The sequence below is a fragment of the Natrix helvetica genome (assembly GCF_964273705.1).
Source record: "Natrix helvetica genome assembly, chromosome: 13".
In the NCBI taxonomy this organism is placed as follows: domain Eukaryota; kingdom Metazoa; phylum Chordata; class Lepidosauria; order Squamata; family Natricidae; genus Natrix; species Natrix helvetica.
In genome coordinates this window covers 1,028,876-1,048,966 of record NC_138557.1, presented here as the reverse complement: position 1 = coordinate 1,048,966, position 20,091 = coordinate 1,028,876, and the positions used below count along the sequence as shown (strand labels likewise).

Here is a 20,091-nt window from a genome sequence, read left to right as displayed (position 1 = left end):
GCCGCCCCTCCCCTCCCTCCTCAATACAACCACCCCGCGAGGTAGACCGCCGCTGGCGGCCTCTGGGAAGGGGCTCTGCAAACTCGGCCGCTTTAAGGCTGCGGGACTTCAACTCCCAGGTTGCAGAACCTGAAGGCAGCATGGGCTCGGAGGGGGCGGGGCCGGCCGCCGCCGCCGCGGGCTGGGATTGGCGGAGGCTCGCGGGGGGCGGAGCCCGGGCAGCCCCGCCCCGCCGCCATTTTGCAGCCGCCGCCGCCGCGCCAGCCCCGCCACGGGGCGCAGGTGGGTGGTGGTCGTGGCGGGGTTGCGACCCCCCCTCCGCCCTGGGAGGGGGTCTCCAGGCGGGGGGAGAGCGGAGCCAGGTCGGGCGGACACGGAAGATGCACGTAGGAATGCTCCCGCGCCGCCCCCTCCCCTCCCCCCCACGGGCAAGAGGGGGGGGCTTGAGTTAGGGGGAGGGAGGGGTCTTTGCAATGGGAGGGGGGGTCGTGGCCTGGATGCAAAATGGGGAGCATCCCTTTCAGCCCCCTAGTGACCTTATTGGAGGCTGCGTTAATTCTCATAGGAAGCATTAATTCTCTTTATTCCTGGGCTTGAAGGGGGGGGTCTGTGCTGCCCCTCCCCAAATTAACCTGGGAGGGGCCTCGGGTGGCCTTATTCCCTGGGACTATGCTCTAGTCCCTCATTAAGCTGTAAATAGTGGGCTTGCATCTTATCTGAGCTGCCTCTCCAGAAATTGGGGTGGGGGTGAAACCCCCCCTGCAATAGTCTGTCTTTGCCTAATTTTAATGATATTGTAGATTCCCTGCAGCCCCCAGGAGTCTGCTGCCCCTCCCAATTGCGAGGAGTATTGGTATATGTAGCCTTTTTATTGTCATCCTACAAAATAAACACAAGGAAATTGGTTTTTTAGCCTCACTGGTGCAAATGCATAACAAATGCAAACAACAGAAATAGTATAAAGCATAACCCACCCACCCCCATGCAAGTAATTAGGGGAAAAGAAAAAGAGAGAAAAAACTAGGTTTCCACGTGTGTGTGTGGAGTGATTGTGGTTGTGTTTAAATAGTTAAGCTGTTACAAGTGTACATTTGTGTTTTGTTTTTTAAGTGTTGGAAAATGTAATAAATACTTATTTAAAAAAAGTCTGACAGGAGGGGGATATTCATCCTATTATTCCATAGCTTATTCCCTATTCTGCTGTATAATCAAATTATGCCTTATATCACAGAATTCCTGGGCGCTTGATTGCCCTCTACCTCTAGGAACTAAATGGGAAGGGTACTATTATTTTATTTATTTGCACATTTCTAGAGCAAGTGACTTTTGTGATAGCTTCCTGTTGGATTGATGGTGTCTGCTTTTCTTCTGGAAACTGAACTGCAAAGAGCAATAGGATCGGGGATCAAATAGGTTTCCAGGGAGGGGGGGGGGGTTGCATGGAGACATTCATACATGCCTCTCTACCCACCCACCCCAGCCTTAATTGCAAGGGGATTTATAGCCTGATCTATTTTACATTAAACTGTATGGTCTTATATTTTATTATAACATATATATTCATAATGTGTCTGCTTAAGTGCCCCAACATGTTTCTGGTATCCTTTGATTCATGGGGCGTCTTTTTGTCTCATGCCCCCCCCCCTTGCGTTGCTTATCTGGTACTCCTGAAAGATGGATGGTCGTTTAGGGGGGGCTGCACAGCTGGGAGGCCGTTTAATGGGAGCAGATGAGGGTCCCCTCCCCAATTCCACAGAGGCTGATTTATTTAGGGTTGCTTTTTTCCAAGGGTGTGTGTGGGAACTTGCATGCATCTCCCCTCCCACCCACCCCTCTATTTGAAATTCTGGGAGTTAGTCCCTTTTAATGAAGTTATGGTGGGGGCGGCTAGTGGGGGAGAGAAAAGGCAAAGGGGCAGGTGAAGGTTTTGTCCCTTTGTGGGTGAGCAACGCGTGGAAGAAACGACCCTGGGAAGGAGGACGTGGCGAAGGAGGCGGCATGGTTTTGGGGTTTGGAGGACTCAAAGCCAAGCTGAGGGAAAGCCCACCCTGCAAGAGGTCCATCCATTTCTGGAGAAACTTCCCTGGGTGTTTCCCGCTCGGACTTCAATCGGCTCCAAAGAGGCTGGACTTTCCCCTCCCTACGGCCACCGTCTCTTTTCTTCCGAAGGGGTTTTATTTCCCCTGTAGAATTTGAATGCGCAGCTACCTTTGCAAAGGGACCAGAATGGACCAGGGGTGACTTTTCTGCTGCCCCGTCGTTACCTGTGGCCAAGTCCCACCGCTCAAAAAATCGGAAGGGAGGGGAGAAGATGGGACGTTCAACCAGGCTCAGACCAGCCTCTGCTGCTTTACGGCCTCTCTGCGCCCGCTCACTTTCATTTTATTTCTGTGTGCCTTTTATGTTTGTGTTGTTTTCCCTTCTGTCTCACTTTGACAGCTGCGCGTGCCATTTCCATTAGTGGCACCTGCTTCCCTCTGGGTCAGGCCCTGGTGCTCCTCAGGTGGCTTTCTTGCAGTTTTCCCTCCTGCTGAGGCCGACAGCCGTGTTTCTAAATCCAGATGGAGCCCATACATTTTATAACAACCTTCCTCTGCACCCCCCCCCCCCCGGGCACCTGCTCCCTCCTGTGCCAGGAGAAAACCTGCTTGGGAGTTGAAATATCCATTAAAATAGAAGGCTCCTCCATGGGGAGCAGGAATCGGGTGTCTTTCCCCAGATGGATATTCTCGCTGATGGGCAAGGAAGAGGGTGCTCTTGCTGGATTTTAGCACCCCCCTTGTTTAAATTCTGTGAGGAGTCACGGAATACAAAGAGCTGGCAAGTCGTCTGGAAAACAAGATGGAAATAACAGCGTCTCTCTTCTGGGATGCTGTGAATGAAATGCAGCTTTTTCGGCCCCCAGGACCGATTGCAGGGTCTCCGAAGCGGATCCCAGGAAGGAAGCAGAAGGGCTCTCCTCCTGATCCCTTTCTGGGGGGACCTGCTGCGAAAAACCAGGAAAATCCCAGAACGACCGTTGGAAAGATTCTTGCATTGAATGTGGAGATTTTATTATTTCATGGAGTGAATCCGAGAGTGTGAGCTTCGTGCGGTTTCATCGCAAATTACCTAGTGGATTTGCACAGTTTCACAAATCCAACCCTGGCTTTTATTTTGCAAGTCCATCCTTGCCCTGCGTCTCCCTTGCGGCCGCCATCCTTCCTTGCCACCCATAAGGCCTGTGCCGGTTGCCTTTGGCGCCTGTGTCACAAGACACGGCTTTGGGTGGCGCGTTGTGGTTTTCATTCTCCGCCGCCTTGGACTTCCGCTTTGGAGGAGTTTTGCCAGGCGGTTTTGGTTATTTTTTGTGCCTTTCTTTGTCTCCCCCCCCCCCCCCCTCTTTTCCAATGGCTGCCTGCTCGGGGACAAGAGGCTGATTTATGTATTTGAACGGAGACGGCAGAAGGGCTTATGAAGCGTGAAAGAGATTCTCCAAACCGCTTTGGGCTGGGAAACGACGCCAGACCTAAACAAACAGGATGTCTTTGCTTTGCCTGGGAGGCAGAAGAGAAAAAACAGATTTCTATAATTTTGTTAGCCAGTGCTGGATGCAGTTCTGGCTCAAAATGCTTCTTTTCTTAGAGGGGCAGTTTTCATCTTTAACCTCTTTATCGGTCAGACAGTTCTGGATTTTAGCACAATTTGTACATCCCGCCTCTTGTTAGGAGTCGGTAAAGTAATCCTCTCTGAGTAATAAAGTTGGCATTGGACGATGTCCTGGGACTGGAGTACATTTTAAGGAACATTCCTTAGGTTTGGCACTTTGTCTAAGCCTAATCCGACACTTGCTGGCGGGTGACGGAAGTTGTTCCCTGGTTTTGGTGTTCCAAGATAGTAAACAGATTTCTTGCACCGGAGCTGCTTTTTAATGGAGAGACACGTATCTTCTTTTTCCGCAGGTGCCTAAAAGCAACATTCTAGAAGACGCGTGAAGCGTGGTGGGCTGAATTTCCCTAAACTCCTTTCCTGGATCTCCTCTTTATTTGTAAGTGGAAAGAGCTGGGGGTGCTTTTCTGTGCTTGGAAACAGCCATGGGGAGGGGAAAGCGACTGAGTGAACGCTCGGAGGCTGTGTGTAGACTCTTAAGCGTGTGTGGACATTGTAGGAGCCTGAGTCTGTGGGTTGGGAAGCCTTAAGGTTTAGGTCATGGCACCTGCTTTTATTCCCCCCCCCCCCCGCTTGTTTGTCTGGCCTTCAGATTCTCCACTGCTGGTAAATGAGGTTCCTTGAACGATAGGAGGTTATAAATGAGATTTCTTTCCCCCCTTTTTATATATTTTTCTCTCACCTACAATTATAGGTATACATTCACATAGTTGTTTTCTTTCTTTACATTTGTCATTCCATTTATAAAATTATAGTATACAATTTGGGTTGCTTTATTTACATTCCTTCCGTCTGTTTTAACACCACCTCCTTTGCCCTTTCTTTTCTCCCTACTTCCCTTCTCTACGTTCTTCCTCCTCCTCTCCTTTCCCTTCCTTCTTCCCTTCCCTCTCCCCTACTCCTGTCTTCCTCTTCCCCTTCCTACCCTCTCTCCTTCTCTTTCTCTCCCTTCCACCTTCCTCTCCTTATCTCTTCCTTCCTTTCTTCCCTCCTCTTCCTCTCGTCTCCTCTCCCCCTTCTTCCTTTCTCTTTCTGTTGTTATGGGTGTCTCTTTCCACTCTAGATTTATGTTTTCCTGGGATGGTATTTCTGCAAACCCAGCTATAGTTTGATCTCATTTCTTGTTCCTTTTCCTCCGCTAGTCTGTCCCAACTATACTTTTCCCTTTTATGCCTCACTCTTGAATATATACTTGCATACTGATATTTTCTACTTCCCTCCCTTCCCCATCTAACAGTGTGTCATTTGGGTTCTGTATCTTTCCCTTACTTTCCTTTCTGTATTTCTTTCTCTAGCCAATCATACAGTCTTCCCCATGTCTTGAAGTACACCGATTCCTCTTTATCCTTTATTTTCAAAGTCAACCTGTTCATCTCTGCACAGTCTAGAATTTTTAAAATTATCTTCTCTTCCGTTGCTACCTTATTTAATTCACAATTTTGCACAAAGACAAGGGAGGTTATAAATGAGGTTTCTGCTCAGAAAGGCATAGCTTGTGTTGCTGGGTGAAAAGCTGGTGGTGTGAAGGCCCTCTAAATCAGCTCTGCTGGCTGGGGGATTCTGGGAGTTGAAGTCCACCCAGATTGATGACAAGCATGGCTTTAAATGCTCCGGGGGAGAGATCTCCATCCTCCTGCAGAAACTCCTTGAAATGCAAGAGTTCATTCGCTTTTGTTTGGTTGAGGGTTGCTGAAAAGTTCTTGGTGGAATATCACTATGATTATTATTATTTTTTTGGGCAGTCTATCTGAAGGTGGGACGACAAAGGCAGTTTTGATGTTTTGCGTGGCCCCCCTTGGAACAGGGCCCATCATGAACGTCACGAAGGGCGGCCTGGTCCTGTTCTCGGCCAACTCCAACCCCTCCTGCATGGAGCTCTCCAAGAGGATTGCTGAGTAAGGCTTCCCTCCGTTCTGCTCTGTCCTTTTTCCTGCCTGTTTTCAGCAGTGGAGTTTGGATATAGAGGGGTGATGGATGATAGTCTCTCTCTGTCTCTCCCACTCCCTCCCTCCCTCCCCCACTCTCTCTGTCTCTGATTCTCTCTCATGTGCACAAGCACACACACACACACACACACACAAACTGAGTTTAGAGTCTTTTGTTGAAGTCAGGGTTTTATTGATAATTGGTTAGAGATCAAGCCAGTTGAACTCTTCCAATGCAGAGATTCTCAACTTGAAGATAGATGGGACTTCAACTCCCAGAATTCACTAGTCCACCTGCTGGCTGGGGAATTCTGGGAGTTGAAGTCCATACCTGCTGGATCCTCTTCCTCTTCATGACCTTGCTTTCTTTTGCAGGCGCCTGGGTGTGGAAATGGGCAAGGTCCAGGTGTACCAGGAGGCAAACAGAGGTGAGTAGAGGACACCTGTGGCCTCGCTGTGTGAAGGTTGAAGGAGGAGGAGCAACCTTTGTCTCCTCCTTCCCTGCTGCGCAGACACAAACACGCTTTGTGGGCAATCCTGTCGTTTGCAATGATGCCCACTTGCTTTGATTTTCAAAAATTACTTGCGCGTTTTCATTTTACGTCACACTGCGATGTAATCTACTTCACGCCTGTGTAAGTCCTGAGCACATCTGTTTTGTCTCCCCCCGCCCTTTTTGTGTCTGTGTGTGTGTGCGTGGCAGAAACAAGGGTGCAGATTCAGGAGTCGGTGAGAGGCAAAGATGTTTTCATTATCCAGACCGTTTCCAAGTGAGTACGAGCATCGACGGGGACTAAGTCGTCTCCAGTTCATTCTGCTTGTCTGTCTTGGTCCTATTTGCGAAAATGATGATGTTTTAGTTTTACAGTTTTGTGTTGTGTATTTCAGAGTGTCCTCCGATACATTAACATGTGCCTATTCTGACTCACTGTTTGGAGCAGTGAGGGCCAGTTGTAACTCGGGGGAAAAAAAGGCCCACCCACCAGGTACCTCCAGCCGCAGAAAAGCAGGAGCTGCAAAGCTCCGTCGGAAGGGCGGCTGCTGGATTGGCGTCTTTTCCTTCCAGGGACGTGAACACCATCATCATGGAGCTGCTGATCATGGTCTACGCCTGCAAGACCTCCTGCGCCAAGAGCATCATTGGGGTGGTGCCCTACTTCCCCTACAGCAAGCAGTGCAAGATGCGGAAGCGGGGCTCCATTGTCTCCAAGCTCCTGGCCTCCATGATGTGCAAGGCAGGTAAGAGCCTTTCGCCCTCGGCCGGATGACAGGCGGCCTGGATGGAGCCATGCCAACCTGATTATTCCCTCTGCCCTCCCCAAAGGGCTGACTCACCTGATCACCATGGATTTGCACCAAAAGGAAATTCAGGGCTTCTTCAACGTCCCAGTGGACAATCTGAGGGCATCGCCGTTTTTGCTGCAGTACATCCAGGAAGAGGTGAGCCAGGTTGAATCCTCACCCTCAGGGCTGGGCAGCTGCAGAGGGCAGACCAGTGCAATCGCTCCTGAGCCGGGAAATGGGGTGGAGGTCAGCCACGCCTTTGTGTGTGTGTGTGTGTGTGTGTGTGTGTGTGTGTGTGAAGACACTCCCGCTCCTTTTAGGATGGATGTAGAGGGAATGGAAGTGACAGAGACAGAGGCGGAGCCCGGGCTGTCTATCAGCCCTCAGATGGAGAGTCAACAGCCCCCAGGTTTGGAGCTGGCTGATGAGGAAGAGGAGGAACAGCTGGGTCCAGTGCCTTGCGTGCAGATGTGCAGAAGGCAGAGGAGAGGAGAGCAGTGGAAATCTATGGGCCGGTCCTTGGGAGGGAAGAGCCACCACTGCTAGCAAAGCCCTACTCTAGCTCTGGGGATCAAAGGCAGGGGGCGGAGATGAATAGATGTGGCAACTATTCATCTCCCAGAGGGACGGACTTGTTATCCTGCGGTGAGAGAGAGACTTTTTCCCGGGGCTGCTGGCGCTCCTCATAAAGGAATCTTCGAGTTCACTTCAGAGGGATTGTCGGCTTTGGGGAGCTGGGTCAGGACAGGCGGGTTTCGGGGCCAGCCGTGTGTAATCTCTAGGGCTTAGATGGCCCCGAATCTCTGGCTGAGATTGTGGGGGGCCAGAGATACACCCCAGTTTTGGGCTTCAGCTTTCTGTAGAAGAAAGGACAGGGGCCACCTGAAACACCCTTTTTGTAGTTGAGGTAAAAGGCCACCCCTGAGTGTGATTGTTCTGTTTTTCGTTGCGTAGATTCCGGACTACAGGAATGCTGTGATTGTGGCCAAGTCTCCTGCGTCTGCAAAGAGGTAGGGGGGGTGGGGGTGGGGTTCCTAAGCCCATCTAGTCTTTCCCCAGGATTCAGAAGGGCAGGGGTGTCCAGCCATGGCCGCTTTAAGACCTGTGGACTTTGACTCCCAGAATTCCCCAGCCAGCCTGTGTAGATCCTGGGCTACAGCATGGCGGCCTGGGGAATTCTGGGAGTCGGTGTCAAAGCAGCCATGGTTGGGCATCCCTGTTGCAGAGGATGGCCTTCCTTTCCCTGAGACGTTTCTACGTGTTGTGCCCATCTGTGGTGTCGGTGGGCTCATTCTCCTCCTCGGCAGGGCGCAGTCGTTTGCCGAGCGTCTGAGGCTGGGCATCGCCGTGATCCACGGAGAGGCTCAAGATGCCGAGTCTGACCTGGTGGACGGGCGCCATTCGCCCCCAACTGCCAAAAGCGCCGCTGCCATTCACCCCAGCTTGGAGATACCCAGTAAGTAGCCTCGGGCAGGGAGAGTGGCACGGCTCGCCTTCCTCAAAGAGGCTGCAATCCTAGGAAGGCAAGGGGGCTTTTCCGGGGGGGGGAGGGATCCACCTCGTTTCGATGGCTGTGCTGAAAAGAGGGCTGGAGAAGCTGTGAGTGGGATGGAAGGGAAGTGCAAATGGCCTTGGGAGGAGGAGGAAGAGATGCTGAACAGGGAACCATCGGATAAGAGGGGACATGACCCAGAGCTGCAAAACGGCCAGAAGGGGAACATTCAGAAAGAAACCCCTCCAACCTCTCAGGCTCTCAAAGGGTTTGGGGGGGGGGGAGATTTTTACGTTTAAATTCAGAAAGTGGATCCCCTCCTCTGTCTCCCTTGCTCAGACTCAGGTTGGCCTTGTCCAGGGTGCCATCGTTTTGCAGAGGTCGAGGCAGAAACCCCCACCCCAATTTTCTCTCCTTTTTCCTTCCTTCCTTTTTTTTTTGCCAGTGCTGATTCCGAAAGAGAAGCCGCCCATCACTGTGGTTGGAGATGTTGGGGGTCGAATAGCCATCATCGTGGTAGGTGGCCTGCAAGTGTCAGGGTTCCCAGAGACACCCCCAACGGGAGAAGACTCCGAGGCGTTTCCTCAAAGTTCCAATTTATTTAGAGATGTCATGTTGGTGCATCTGGGAAAACCCGAATCTGAAAGCTCCCAGGTTTCCCCACCCAGTTGAAAGTTCAAGACCCTGTCCATCACCCACATGTCCATCCCATGGTCCAATCCTTCATTGCCAGGAAGAAAGATTCCTCCCATCCAAATCCGTCCAGGTGCAAAAGTGACAAAAGTGACCTTGACTTTCAGAGAAAGAACGTTGTTATGGCTACACCTCACCCAACTCTGCACAATCCCTCCTCCCCTTTTCCCACAGTAGAAAGTGTGGCAGGTAAAAGAGGGCTTCCAGGTCTGACAGGGAGGTTCAGAGGCTGCCTGTACAAAAACAGAGAAGAGTTTGGGGTGAATCTCCACCTTGATTTGAAAAAAAACACCCATTTCTCCTTCCTGAACTCGTGAAAGCGGGACGGCTTCGTAATCCGGGGATGCCAATCCTGGCTTGTCCGCTCCTGCGTGATATGTTGGGTGCCAGGATAAGCTCCCTTCCTTCTTCCTCAGTACGTGAACCTGCCCTGCGCAGAGGGGTCAAGATGGCAGCTGCAAACGATGGGGTTGAAAGTCCCCAAGGGGAGGCAGAATAAATCTCCCCCCGTCCCCCCCTCTAATGGCATCCTTGGTCTCTCCGGTCAGGACGACATCATTGATGACGTGGACAGTTTCCTGGCGGCCGCGGAGACCCTGAAGGAGCGAGGGGCCTATAAGATTTTCGTCATGGCCACCCACGGCCTCCTCTCCTCTGATGCCCCCCGGTTGATAGAGGAGTCGGCCATCGATGAGGTATGCAGGAGGCTGCGTTGGGCAGATGGAGTTGAACGGTCGGGGGAGGCGGCCTGGCTCGTGGCCACGGGAGGCCCTGGGTTCAAATCTCTGGACTCCTGGTTCATGCTTCAGCTCCTGCTCCCACGTCGCCTGGGCCTGAATGCCCAGGGAGGAACGTAGACCATGTTTTTAAGATGGGTGACTTCAATTCCCATAATTCCCCAGCCAACCAAACTTCTTGGCTGGCTGTTGTAGAGAATATTGGAAGCTGCTAGTTTATATCTTTCTCTTTTTTTCTCTCTCTTCCTTTTTTTTGTATTGGGTTATTCTAATATTAGGTTATTAGGTTATTCTAATAATCTAATACAAGCCAAATTGGAACACAAAAAGTGAAAAAAGAGAAATAATAGAAAAAGCTTCAAGTGCAGTTTAAAAAATCCTCAACACACACACACACACACACACACACACAGGGTAACTTCTGGTCTCTGCTTTCTTTCAGGTTGTGGTGACCAACACCATTCCTCACGAGATCCAAAAACTGCAGTGCCCCAAAATCAAGACGGTGGACATCAGCCTGATCCTCTCGGAGGCCATCCGCAGGATCCACAATGGGGAATCCATGTCCTATCTTTTCAGAAACATAGGACTAGATGACTGACGGTTGCTTGGGCGGGCTTGAAGGAAGGAAGGAAAGAAAGAGAGAAAGAAAGAAAGAAAGAAAGAAAGAAAGAAAGAAAGAAGAAAGAAAGAAAGAAAGAAAGAGAAAGGAAAAAGATTTTTTTTAGGGGCCAAACTGGACATGGGACAGAAACCCAGCTGTGAAACTTATTTTGTGGCTTAATCTTTGTATTTCAGTGGGAGCCCTTTTTTTTTAATTAGATGGCTTTTTTCCCCCTTCCCTCTTCTTTCCGGTGGTTTAAATGGAGTAGACAAAATCCTCAGAGCTTATTTTCCTCGCGATTTTGTTTTTGAGAAAGAGAAAGGATTTTATAAAAAGTTTTTAAAAACAACAACAACAACCCTCTTTTCAACTTCTAGAGACGGTCAGGTTAGCTGTGCTATTTTGCAAGCAAGACCCCTTCCTCCCTGTCTCTCCCCCTCCCCACCCCCCCCACCCCCCGGCAGATATTTTTCTGCTGCAGCTTCATTGCAAGGAATCCAAATTGGGAAACCTCACCCTCCGGGTGCTTTTCCTCTTTTGGGGGAGGGGGATGTGGGGGGGATTGGGGTGATCTTGGCAGCAGGAGGGACTGCACCTCAAGGGCATTTATTTCTAACATGGATCCGGAACTGGGATGGACCCAGGTTCATCTGACTCTTTTGTCCCAGCAAATATGGAGAGTCTTGCACTCCCTTAGAGCAATGGTTCTCAATGGTTCTCAATCTCGGCCCCTTTAAGATGGGTGGACTTCAACTCCCAGCATCCAAGCTGGCTAGGGAATTCTGGGACTTGAAGCCCATCCATCTTAAAGGGGCCACGCTTGGGAAGTGCTGCCATGGAGCTTGAGATAAAGGCAACCATGTCACACTCGGCTATTTGTCACGTGAAAGCAGCGGGAGGGAAATGAACGGAAGCGGCTGTTTTCATAGGAGTTGAATCCTGGGAATTGAAATCCACCCGTCTTAAAAGTGGCCATAAAGCTTGGGATGAAAGCACCCATGTCCCATTCGGCTCCTTGGCATTGAAAGCAGCCGCTTCTGTTCTTTTCCATCCTTCGTGTGCATCTTTTATGTTATCTTTCCATGAGATCCTCACAGGACACATTCTCCTGCATTATTGGAAGACAAGGTAGCCCATAATCCTCCTTCCTGATCCTCCCGGCTTGCTTTCAAGTGCTTTTGTGCGTTGTTCTACAAACGGTAGCTACGGCGTCGAGTTTGTGTCCGAGACCAGCCAAACAAGAAAACGGCACCGTTGTATGCAGTTCCGTGTCAGTGTTTTTTTTTTTTTGTAACTATGCTTTTATAGAGAGACCTTAAGGAACGTGCACTGGTATTTATTTTCTGGCACAAATAAAATGACTCTGGTTTTGCATGAGCTTTTTAGGAAATATTTCTTCGATGGTTGTCCTCTTTGGTGTTGGGAGAGAAAGACGCGTGGACGTGAAAAACAAGACAGTTCAACATCTAGTGAATTCTGACATCCCAGTTGAATTCAGAGGGGGGGGGGGGGAGGCGTCCCTGACATTTTCCTGCCAGCCATTCTGGAATTTTGGAATGCGTCTTGACTTTTTCAATCTTGCCTGCAGCCCTTGGGTCTCTTGGTGGCCTCCCATCCAAGGACTGATCAGTTATTTCACGTCTATTGAAAAGAGAGGTTTGGCGCATTGAATGCCCCTTAGCTCACTTCCCAAGGGTGTAAAATTACAATTTATGGCCCCTTCTGTGCATCGCAGGTGAAGGAGGTGCTGCATTCAGCCCTCCGGGGTTAGACTTTAACACAACCGCTTACTAAGCAATGCCACAAGCAAATGAAAAGGTTGACACATTAACAAGACGTGTCAAAGTTTGTAAGAGAGTGAAAGGACAGTGGACGGGATGAAAAAGGGAGATTTGTAGGATTGAGCGGTCTCTCAAGATGAAAGAATGGATCCCATGATCAAATATGCAAGCCATAAAGAGGTCACTTGTTCTTCCCTGGACGTGTGGGTTTTTTTTTGAAATTTTACAGCAATGGTTTTCAAAGTTTCTAGCCATCTTTAAGGCCGTGTTTCACAATCTGAGAAACTTTTAAGAGGTCTAGACCAGGGATGGCTAACTTTTTTCTAAAGCTGTGCCAAAACTGTGCTCCTGTGTTATCACATGCACACATGTGCCATCTCTCGGGGGGGGGGTGTTTTCGCCCTGGCCCTCCGGAAGGCCTAAAGCCAGCTGGCCGGCAGGCACATGCATGCTGGAGTTGAGGACTGCCGTGCCAGCCGATACGGGTCTGTGTGCCACCTGTGACGTGTGTGCCATAGGTACACCATCAGGGGTCTAGACTTCAACTCCTTCCTCACCAACTGAATGAATAAATAAGTTCCTTTTTGAAGGAGCAAGTTTTTAATGCTCTCCAAAAAGTGTATTAAGATGGAGGTTACGAATTAAGCTGAACATCTCCATATTTTTAAATGCATGTTTACCTTTTTTCTAAAAGCATAGCCACTAGGGGGCAGCCCCGAGCCATTGTTAGCTGGTCTCTGCTAGGCCAAGTCAAGAACCATTTATCCTTGGGTGGGAGGCCACCAGGTGATGCCAAAATCACCTTGACCAGCCCGGGAAGTCAAATAATCCTCAGATTTGCTATTTGTCAAGAAACTAAATTGGAGTTGCCCAAGGGGTTCCCTTTTAAGCTTTAGCCCAATACGGAGAGAGAGATTTGCTCCCTGTGAAAGTGATTGACTTAATTCCTCAAACGCGTCCTTGTGTCCAGGTCCTTCTAACCAGCGTGGATCCACCCAGGTCATTGCTGCCGTTCCAACCCTGTCAAAGAGAGCTTGCCAGAGACAGAAGCCAGCATCAATTTAGGCCCCGGGATTTCTCCCAGGTGCCTTCCGAAAGTTTGAGAAGCTTCACTTCAGGTGGCTGAATTGTCCGTGTGTGTGTGTGTGTCGCAGATGGAGGAAAGCTCCCAGAGGCTTGAAGGATGAATCCGAAAGGCAACTGGACTTTTTGGGGGTTTCTTTTTTCTTTTTTTTACTTGAAAACATTTGATTTCTCATTGAAGTTCTGAAGAAGAAGCTTCTTGGATGAGAAGCAAAACATCTTCAAGGAAAAAAAAACAACCAGAAAGTCCAGTTGCCTTTTGGAAAAGCACCTGGGGACAACCATGGCCTGGAGGATGGAGACTCTCCGTAGACACCCAAGTGGGGAATGGAAGCAGGTTCAGCCTCGGCTTCTGATCATTAGAAGGAACATGTCTCCTGGCCACTGCAAAGTCCAAAGGACCTGGGTCGAATCTGAGGCTGTCTTAGCCGAAAAGGTGGGCAGCCTCTGAGCTCCGGAGGGAGGTGGGTGGTTTAATCATCAATTCCCTTCGGCTTGGAAGCAGCTAGAAGGAAGCCACGGTGAGCTTCTCTTCTCTTCCGGGCTGAAACGCAGCGTCCGTCCATGGAGAACAATTCCCACGTAGAAATGCCCGCTCTTTCACCACAGTTTGGCGTTCCAGATGTGGTGGTGGTGGTGATGTATTTCCTTTTGAACCTGGCCGTTGGCATCTGGGTACGGCAGCCTTGGTGTTTAAGCTGACCCCTCTGAATTTCCTCCGAGTGGGTATTCCTCTACGGAAGCTACGGAAGGTGCTCCGTGGAAGATGTTCCCTCTTTGAGATGTCCCTTCTTTCTCAAAGCGTTGTTTTTAATTCCAGAGTGCTACTGCCATTATTATGGGGTTCGATTATGTTTCTTTTCGATCGGGGCTAATTTGCAGCCTACTAAATAAAAAATAAAATGGGGGAGAAAGGGAGGAAGAGAGAAAGGAGCTAATTGATGGTGGTGGGTGATAATCTAATTCATTGGAAAAACATGGTCTCAAACAGACAGTCCAGACTGAATTGATCTGGCAAACAAGAAAATCAACCAAATAAAGGGCCACTACAGAAAGAGTCAAGGTAACAAGTAAACCTGGAGTGAGGTTTTATTGCAAAGCAGGGATTCAGCTGAGCATTTGGAAAGCAGGAGGCCTATTGCCAGAGGGAGGCAGGGCTGGGAAAGAAGGGAAGGGGAGACTTAATAAATCTCACCCCATTCCCGACTCATTTCTCTTTCCCTTCACAGTCGTCATGCCGGGCAAGTAGGAACAGCGTCAGTGGTTACTTTCTGGCTGGAAGGAACATCGCCTGGTGGCCGGTGAGTAACTCCGACTGGGTGTAACTGATTCGTACTGGTCTCTTGCAAGGAATATGGGCATATAATTTGTTGCTGTTTATATCTGTCATCTGTGTCTATCATAGCTGGGAAAGTCTGGGAGTTGAAATCCACTTATTTTAAAATGGGCAAGGTTGAGAAACATTAATCTCTTTTTCTTTTTCTTTTCTTTTTCTTTTCTTTTTCTTTTCTTCTTTTCTTTTTCTTTTTCTTTTCTTTTTTTCTTTTTCTTTTCTTTTTCTTTTCCCTATCTATCTATCCATCTATCTTCCATCCATCCATCCATCCATCCATCCATCCATCCATCCATCTATCTCTACCTCCCTACCTATATCATCATGTACAATCTATTTTACACAGCTGCTCAAGATGACTGGGGCAGCATACAGTAAAACCCAACGATTTGCATATTTTACAAAACCACTTAAACCAAATGCAGTTAATGATTAAGGCCAAGAGTCACAGTTTTCTGTTTGCTTTATTGTTTTAATCGGTTAGTGGGTCAGCTCATGACGCTCAGATGCCCAGGACAGCTTGCTCCCTGAGCAAATAACAATAATTTAACGCAGGCTGCAGAGAGTCTCTTTGGATAGCGATAGTGGGCAGCACAGAAATTTAATCAATAAATCAAATAACCGTCACCCACAAGGAGTTTTGCTCCTGTTGTCGTTTGGCGGAGATCAACTTCTGAGGTTTTCCTTTGCAGATCGGTGCTTCGCTCTTCGCCAGCAGTGAAGGAGCCGGCCTCTTCATCGGACTGGCCAGCAGCGGAGCGGCCGGGGGGGTCGCCGTGGCCGGCTTTGAGTGGAACGTAAGGGGCTCAACTTTGCTGGGCCAGATCTGGGTTTAAGCGGCCGTTCCCCTTTGGAGTGTCCCCGGGGTGGGTGGGTTGGGGCCCATCCCAGCTGCATGTCTGGCAAAGAGGGTGGGCCTGGATGAGGCTGACCCCTTCTGCTGATGGCCTCTGTCTGGCTTCTCGGCCCCTTTTAGGCCACCTACGTGCTTCTGGCCTTGGCCTGGCTCTTCGTCCCCGTCTACCTTTCGTCAGAGGTGAGTGCGAGCCGCCTCTCTCTCTCTTGCCCCCCCCTCACTCCTGGTGCTGTGTGGGAGGGTCTCCTTGTGGCTCGCTCCCTCTCCCTTGAGCACAATCCTGGCTTGCTGAGCCAGAGTTTGTCCGCCCCTTCATGGGCGGACACAGCCCGCTGCTTTGCAGATCCTGAGGGGCAGCTTCACAGCACACAACCGGTAACTCTGCAACCAAAGAAATCTTCCTATTGGTGGTTGATCTGGTACTAGGTTGTCCACCCAAAGCTCTTCGTCCATTACCTCCATCCTCCTCCTTCTGGTTTCCCACGGTCCCCTCCAATCTGCCCCTTCCGTTTCCTTCAGGCTGACCTTCCTCTCTTCCCCCAGATCGTCACCATGCCGGAGTATCTCCAGAAGCGCTTTGGAGGGGAGCGAATTCGGATCTGCCTGTCCTTCTTGTCGCTCCTGCTCTCCATCTTCACCAAGATATCTGTGAGTGGCCCCCTTTCCTCTGCATCTCCAGGCTGAACCTCTTTTCTTAGCCTGCCTTGGGGTGATGAGGGAGGGCAGCCTGTGGGTCCAACTGGAGATAAAGCATGTCAAATTATAGAGCTCCTTTTTTCCTTCCTTCCCTCTTTCCTTTTTTCCTTCTTCCTTCTGTCCTTCCTTCCTCCCTCCCATCCATCCATCCATCCCTGCCTCCCTCTGCCATTTGACAGCAAGTAACCTGTCTGATCCTTCATTGCTTTAATTCATTGATTTGTTTGGCCCTTAATTCGCTTCTTCAAGTGGCTTTTGAACCCTTGGAGGAGAGTGGAGCTCCTTTGGAGATGATCCCAAGTTGCACCCAAGCCTTTGTCCAGCAGGGGGCGCTGTTGACCACCGCATTCCCACCAGGCACCCATTCAGCCCCCTGCTTGGCAGCCTTCATTCACCCAACTTCTTAAGACCCAAATCCCTCTCCCCTCCCCTCAACAACCCCGACCTTCCTGCAGTTGAGCCTCCAGGTTTTAAAAGTCCGTTCAAAGCATTTCCTGCCCCTCTGGGCCAAAGCGCCCAAACACAAACCCAACCTCTCGTTTCCTTCAGGCCTCCTTTAAAATAATGTCTGTCCTGCACAGTTTATGACGACTGTAATGATATGTTGGAAAGGATTTTGTTTCTTCTTTGGAAAGACTGCTAGCTACAGTAGAGCCTCCTATTCAGTAGCAGTCTATCTTTCTAGGTGGATTGTTTGGGAAAGCGAGAGAGAGAGGGATTGTTTTTGCACTTGTGGGTTTTCTGGAGACGCCTGGCTGGCCACTGCTGGGAACCGGACTGTGAGGATGGGCGATTGGGCGGTTGAAACAGGTCCATGTGGGGCCGGTGTAGCCAAACCCTCAGACTCACCCAGAAAGACTCTTCCCACGGAAAAGGGTGATTTAAAAAAAAAAATCCATAACAATAACAACCATTATGATTGGTCACCTAGTCACCCAGATGTTTAGACTGGATTTGGTCTCTTGATCGCGTCCTTCCCAAGGATCTGTAGTGGTCTGATGGAGTTTAAAGGAATCATAGCAAGTCGGAGGTTGTTCCCTTCTACAATTGACCAATGGAGATTTGGTCGATGCCGGAGGTCTTCGGATGCCACCAGTGGAAATTGTGTGCAGATTTGCTAAGTGTGTGCTGACCCCCAGGGCTGCTTTATATCCATAAACTTCCAATTTCGATTTTCCAGACGGCCATCTGTCAGAAGTAGCGTAGGGTCACCTGCTTTTGGGGGGGGTTGGACTAGATGACCTACAAGGTCCCTTCCAGCTCTGTTATTCCATTTTATTTGCTGAGCTGGAAGGCCCAGGAAGGATGCCTTTGTCAGGACTTTTGGCCATGCATGGCAACCGGTTCCCTTAATTGGAGGCGCAGAGGCTTGGCCGTGGAGTTGGCTTTAATCAGATAATTCCTGCAATGTTTTTAATTGACGAGGGATAATAAAGCGATAATTAGCTGCAAGGGAAGCTTGAGGTAGGAGCCAGGGAGGAAATAAGGACCATGATTTGCTCTTCTTGCATCCTGGCCTCGTTTCTTCGCTCCCCACGAATTCCTCTCTAGAAAAACACAACGGAGGGAGGGCTGAGCAAAACCTGAGCTTCCCTTTTTGTTCTCACCTGGGTGTAGATCCCGCCAGGTGTGGGCAGCTCTTTGTTGTCATGCGGGCCGCTTTGTCACACCTGAGGGTGACGTGGGAGCGGTGTTCCCTCCACCCGTGATGGGCATCCTGGTCAGGTCTTTTCCGTCTCCAAAGGGAGGCTGGTTTGAGCTGCCACCTCCCCCTCCCCCTGGGGGCTTAATTGCTTTCCAAGGGCCCTTGAGTCGCTCCCTGGGGGGGCCGTTTTGGCCCCAGGGCTCCATGCGCCCACCCCTCTTGCAATGGGGTCACAGCAAAGGTGAGGGCGAACCTCCGCACCCCTGCCGGATGCATGGTGGAAAAAGAGGGCAGGGGGTCTGCAGGCAGCTACGGGTTCGTTTAGTGACTGTCCAAAGTGACAACCGCCCTGAAAAAGTGGCCCGTTTTTCACGCTTACGACCGCTGCAGCCTCCCTGTGATGGCATGACGCAAATTAAGTTGCTTGGCAATGGGTTCATATTTATGACGGATGCCGTGTCATTTAATGCCTGAATTTTGATCTTTTTTAAAAATTCTTTTTTGGATGCCTGAATTTTGAGCGGCTGCAGGGAAGGGGGGTGGGCAGATCCCAAAGCAGGCTTGGATTCCCCCCCCCCCAGCTCTGCTCCTCTTCCTTCCAGGAGCTGCTGAGATCGAAGGGGTTTCCCAGCTGCTGTTTTATGAATGGGCCAAACTCCCTTGGGGGGGGGGATTTCTCCTCCTCCTCCTATTTTTGAAGGAGGAGGGCGAGCGTTGCCTTCGGACCGTCTTGGTCTGCCAGAGTCCTCCTTTTCCCTCCCGTCTTGGTCGGCTGGAGAGAAGCTCAGCTGGCAAGAGGAAGGACTTGGGCTTTGAGGCTTTCGAGGCAAGAAATGCCCCACGTGTGTTTTTAAGCGGGGTGCAACGCTGCCAACTCCTAAGCGGGCATCTCCACCCCTCTGCAGTAATTACAGAACATTCCTTTCCCTTGGGTGCTGCTGCCAGCCACTCACGCGGCTGCTCTGCGGGCTGAGAAAGAGGGCCGGGTCGAAGCGGGTGGGCATAAGGCCAGGAGAGGGCCAGTCGCCCCCTTCCCTGGACCACCAGAGCTGCCCCCTTCCCTTCCTCTGAACCATGCCGGCCATTTTCCTGGAAAGGTGGATGTGGAGGATGGAGCCATGTTGGTGGGGTCGATGGAGCTCTTCTCTGGCTTGGAGACACACTCATGGGGCCCCTTTTGTGCCTCCCTGAAACTGGGCAGGGGCCCGCAGCGGAAGGGGCTGGGCACCCTCCCTCCAATTGCAGAATGAAGGGATGGATGAAGCAGGGCCCTGAATGGACCCACAGGAACCTTGGGAAGAGCCGCTGGTCCCTCTGCCAGCCTCCGGGGAGGGCCAGCAAACCATTTTTGGGTAGCCTGGTGCGGGGCTGGCACTGGCGCTGGGCGTGCAGGAAGAGTTTGGCAGCTGACTGGCAGGTGGGGCAGGTGCCCGAGGGAGAAATTGTACGAGCCGGGAGAGTGAAAGCGCTGGGCATCGCCCGCCTGCCGCCTTCCGCCTTTGCCTGGCAGGTAAAAAGAGGCCAGCCGGGCTTTGCTGAGCCAGCAGGAACGGAGAGGAGACGCCACCCATCACGCCAGGAAGCTGGAAGCGTCAGCAGCCGAAGGGGTGGCTGCTTCCTCTCTGAGTCCTCCCCCCACCTCCATGGGTTCTTTTTGTGCAGAATAACAATCAAAAGCCAGGATCATACCGATGGTAATCGGCGTCTTGGGTGCAGTCCCAAAACATCTGGAGCAGCACTTGGTCATCTTTGGCATTGACACAATCCCTGTCGGTCAATTGCAAAAGGCAGCTTTGCTTGGAACCGCTTCCATTCAGGGACGAAACCTTTAGCACCATCAAAGCATCCACATCTGCCCATCCCTGGTCCTCTGGCAGGACTCTGTAGGTGGACATAAATGCCAAATCGAGCCTCAACCTCTGGATGACTAGGCGACCGACCATAAAGATATATTTTTTTAAAAAAGATAGATTTGTTTTCTTCCTCCCCTTCCCTGGATTCCGGTTGACTCCCAGACTCCGAGACTCAGAGCTTAACCTTCCCGGCTAATAAACCATTAGTGCAGCTCCTCCCTTTCCTCGTGTTTGTGTTGCCTCCTCCGAAAGCCACCGACGCTCTCAGGGAGCCTCTTACCATCTCACGGCAGTGAGTCCCACAGGTTAATTACAGGCTGTGAGGCCACGTCTCGCCTCAAATCTTGTGGCATCTTCGCATCTGAAGCTCCACAGAGTTTGGAAATGGCCTGTTTTGATCTGACAAGCTTTCTGGGGCTCTCGGCCCCACCTGGGCGGCTGGGTGTGCCTCCCCTTGAAGC

At 50.7% G+C, this 20,091-nt stretch overlaps 2 protein-coding genes across 9 annotated transcripts in view; both read left to right on the top strand.

Annotated features, from left to right (window-relative positions):
- The first annotated feature begins 234 nt into the window (after positions 1-234).
- On the top strand, positions 235-11,760 carry PRPSAP2 (phosphoribosyl pyrophosphate synthetase associated protein 2). Of its 5 annotated transcripts, none has more exons than XM_081965984.1 (12): positions 235-282; positions 3,942-4,031; positions 5,391-5,543; positions 5,949-6,001; positions 6,277-6,343; positions 6,640-6,812; positions 6,898-7,013; positions 7,812-7,867; positions 8,165-8,313; positions 8,795-8,865; positions 9,591-9,737; positions 10,222-11,760. In XM_081965984.1, the coding sequence occupies exons 3-12, from the start codon at positions 5,425-5,427 to the stop codon at positions 10,378-10,380; spliced, it is 1,110 nt and encodes a 369-aa protein (XP_081822110.1). In that variant the 5' UTR covers positions 235-282; positions 3,942-4,031; positions 5,391-5,424; the 3' UTR covers positions 10,381-11,760. The 5 variants fall into 5 exon arrangements, with proteins under 5 accessions (XP_081822110.1, XP_081822113.1, XP_081822112.1 ...); XM_081965987.1 differs by having other exon boundaries at positions 243-282; positions 3,942-4,027; XM_081965986.1 differs by having other exon boundaries at positions 243-386; positions 3,942-4,027.
- A 2,207-nt stretch (positions 11,761-13,967) lies between these two features.
- Positions 13,968-20,091, top strand: part of SLC5A10 (solute carrier family 5 member 10) — a 45,003-nt gene continuing 38,879 nt past the window's right edge. The window contains exons 1-3 of one of the 4 annotated variants that reach the window (XM_081965982.1): positions 13,968-15,377; positions 15,557-15,616; positions 15,980-16,084. In XM_081965982.1, the coding sequence (XP_081822108.1) occupies positions 15,989-16,084 (96 nt within the window). In that variant the 5' untranslated portion in view covers positions 13,968-15,377; positions 15,557-15,616; positions 15,980-15,988. Of the gene's footprint in view, positions 16,085-20,091 lie in introns of all 4 variants that reach the window. The other 3 variants (XM_081965979.1, XM_081965981.1, XM_081965980.1) reach the window with 3 other exon arrangements.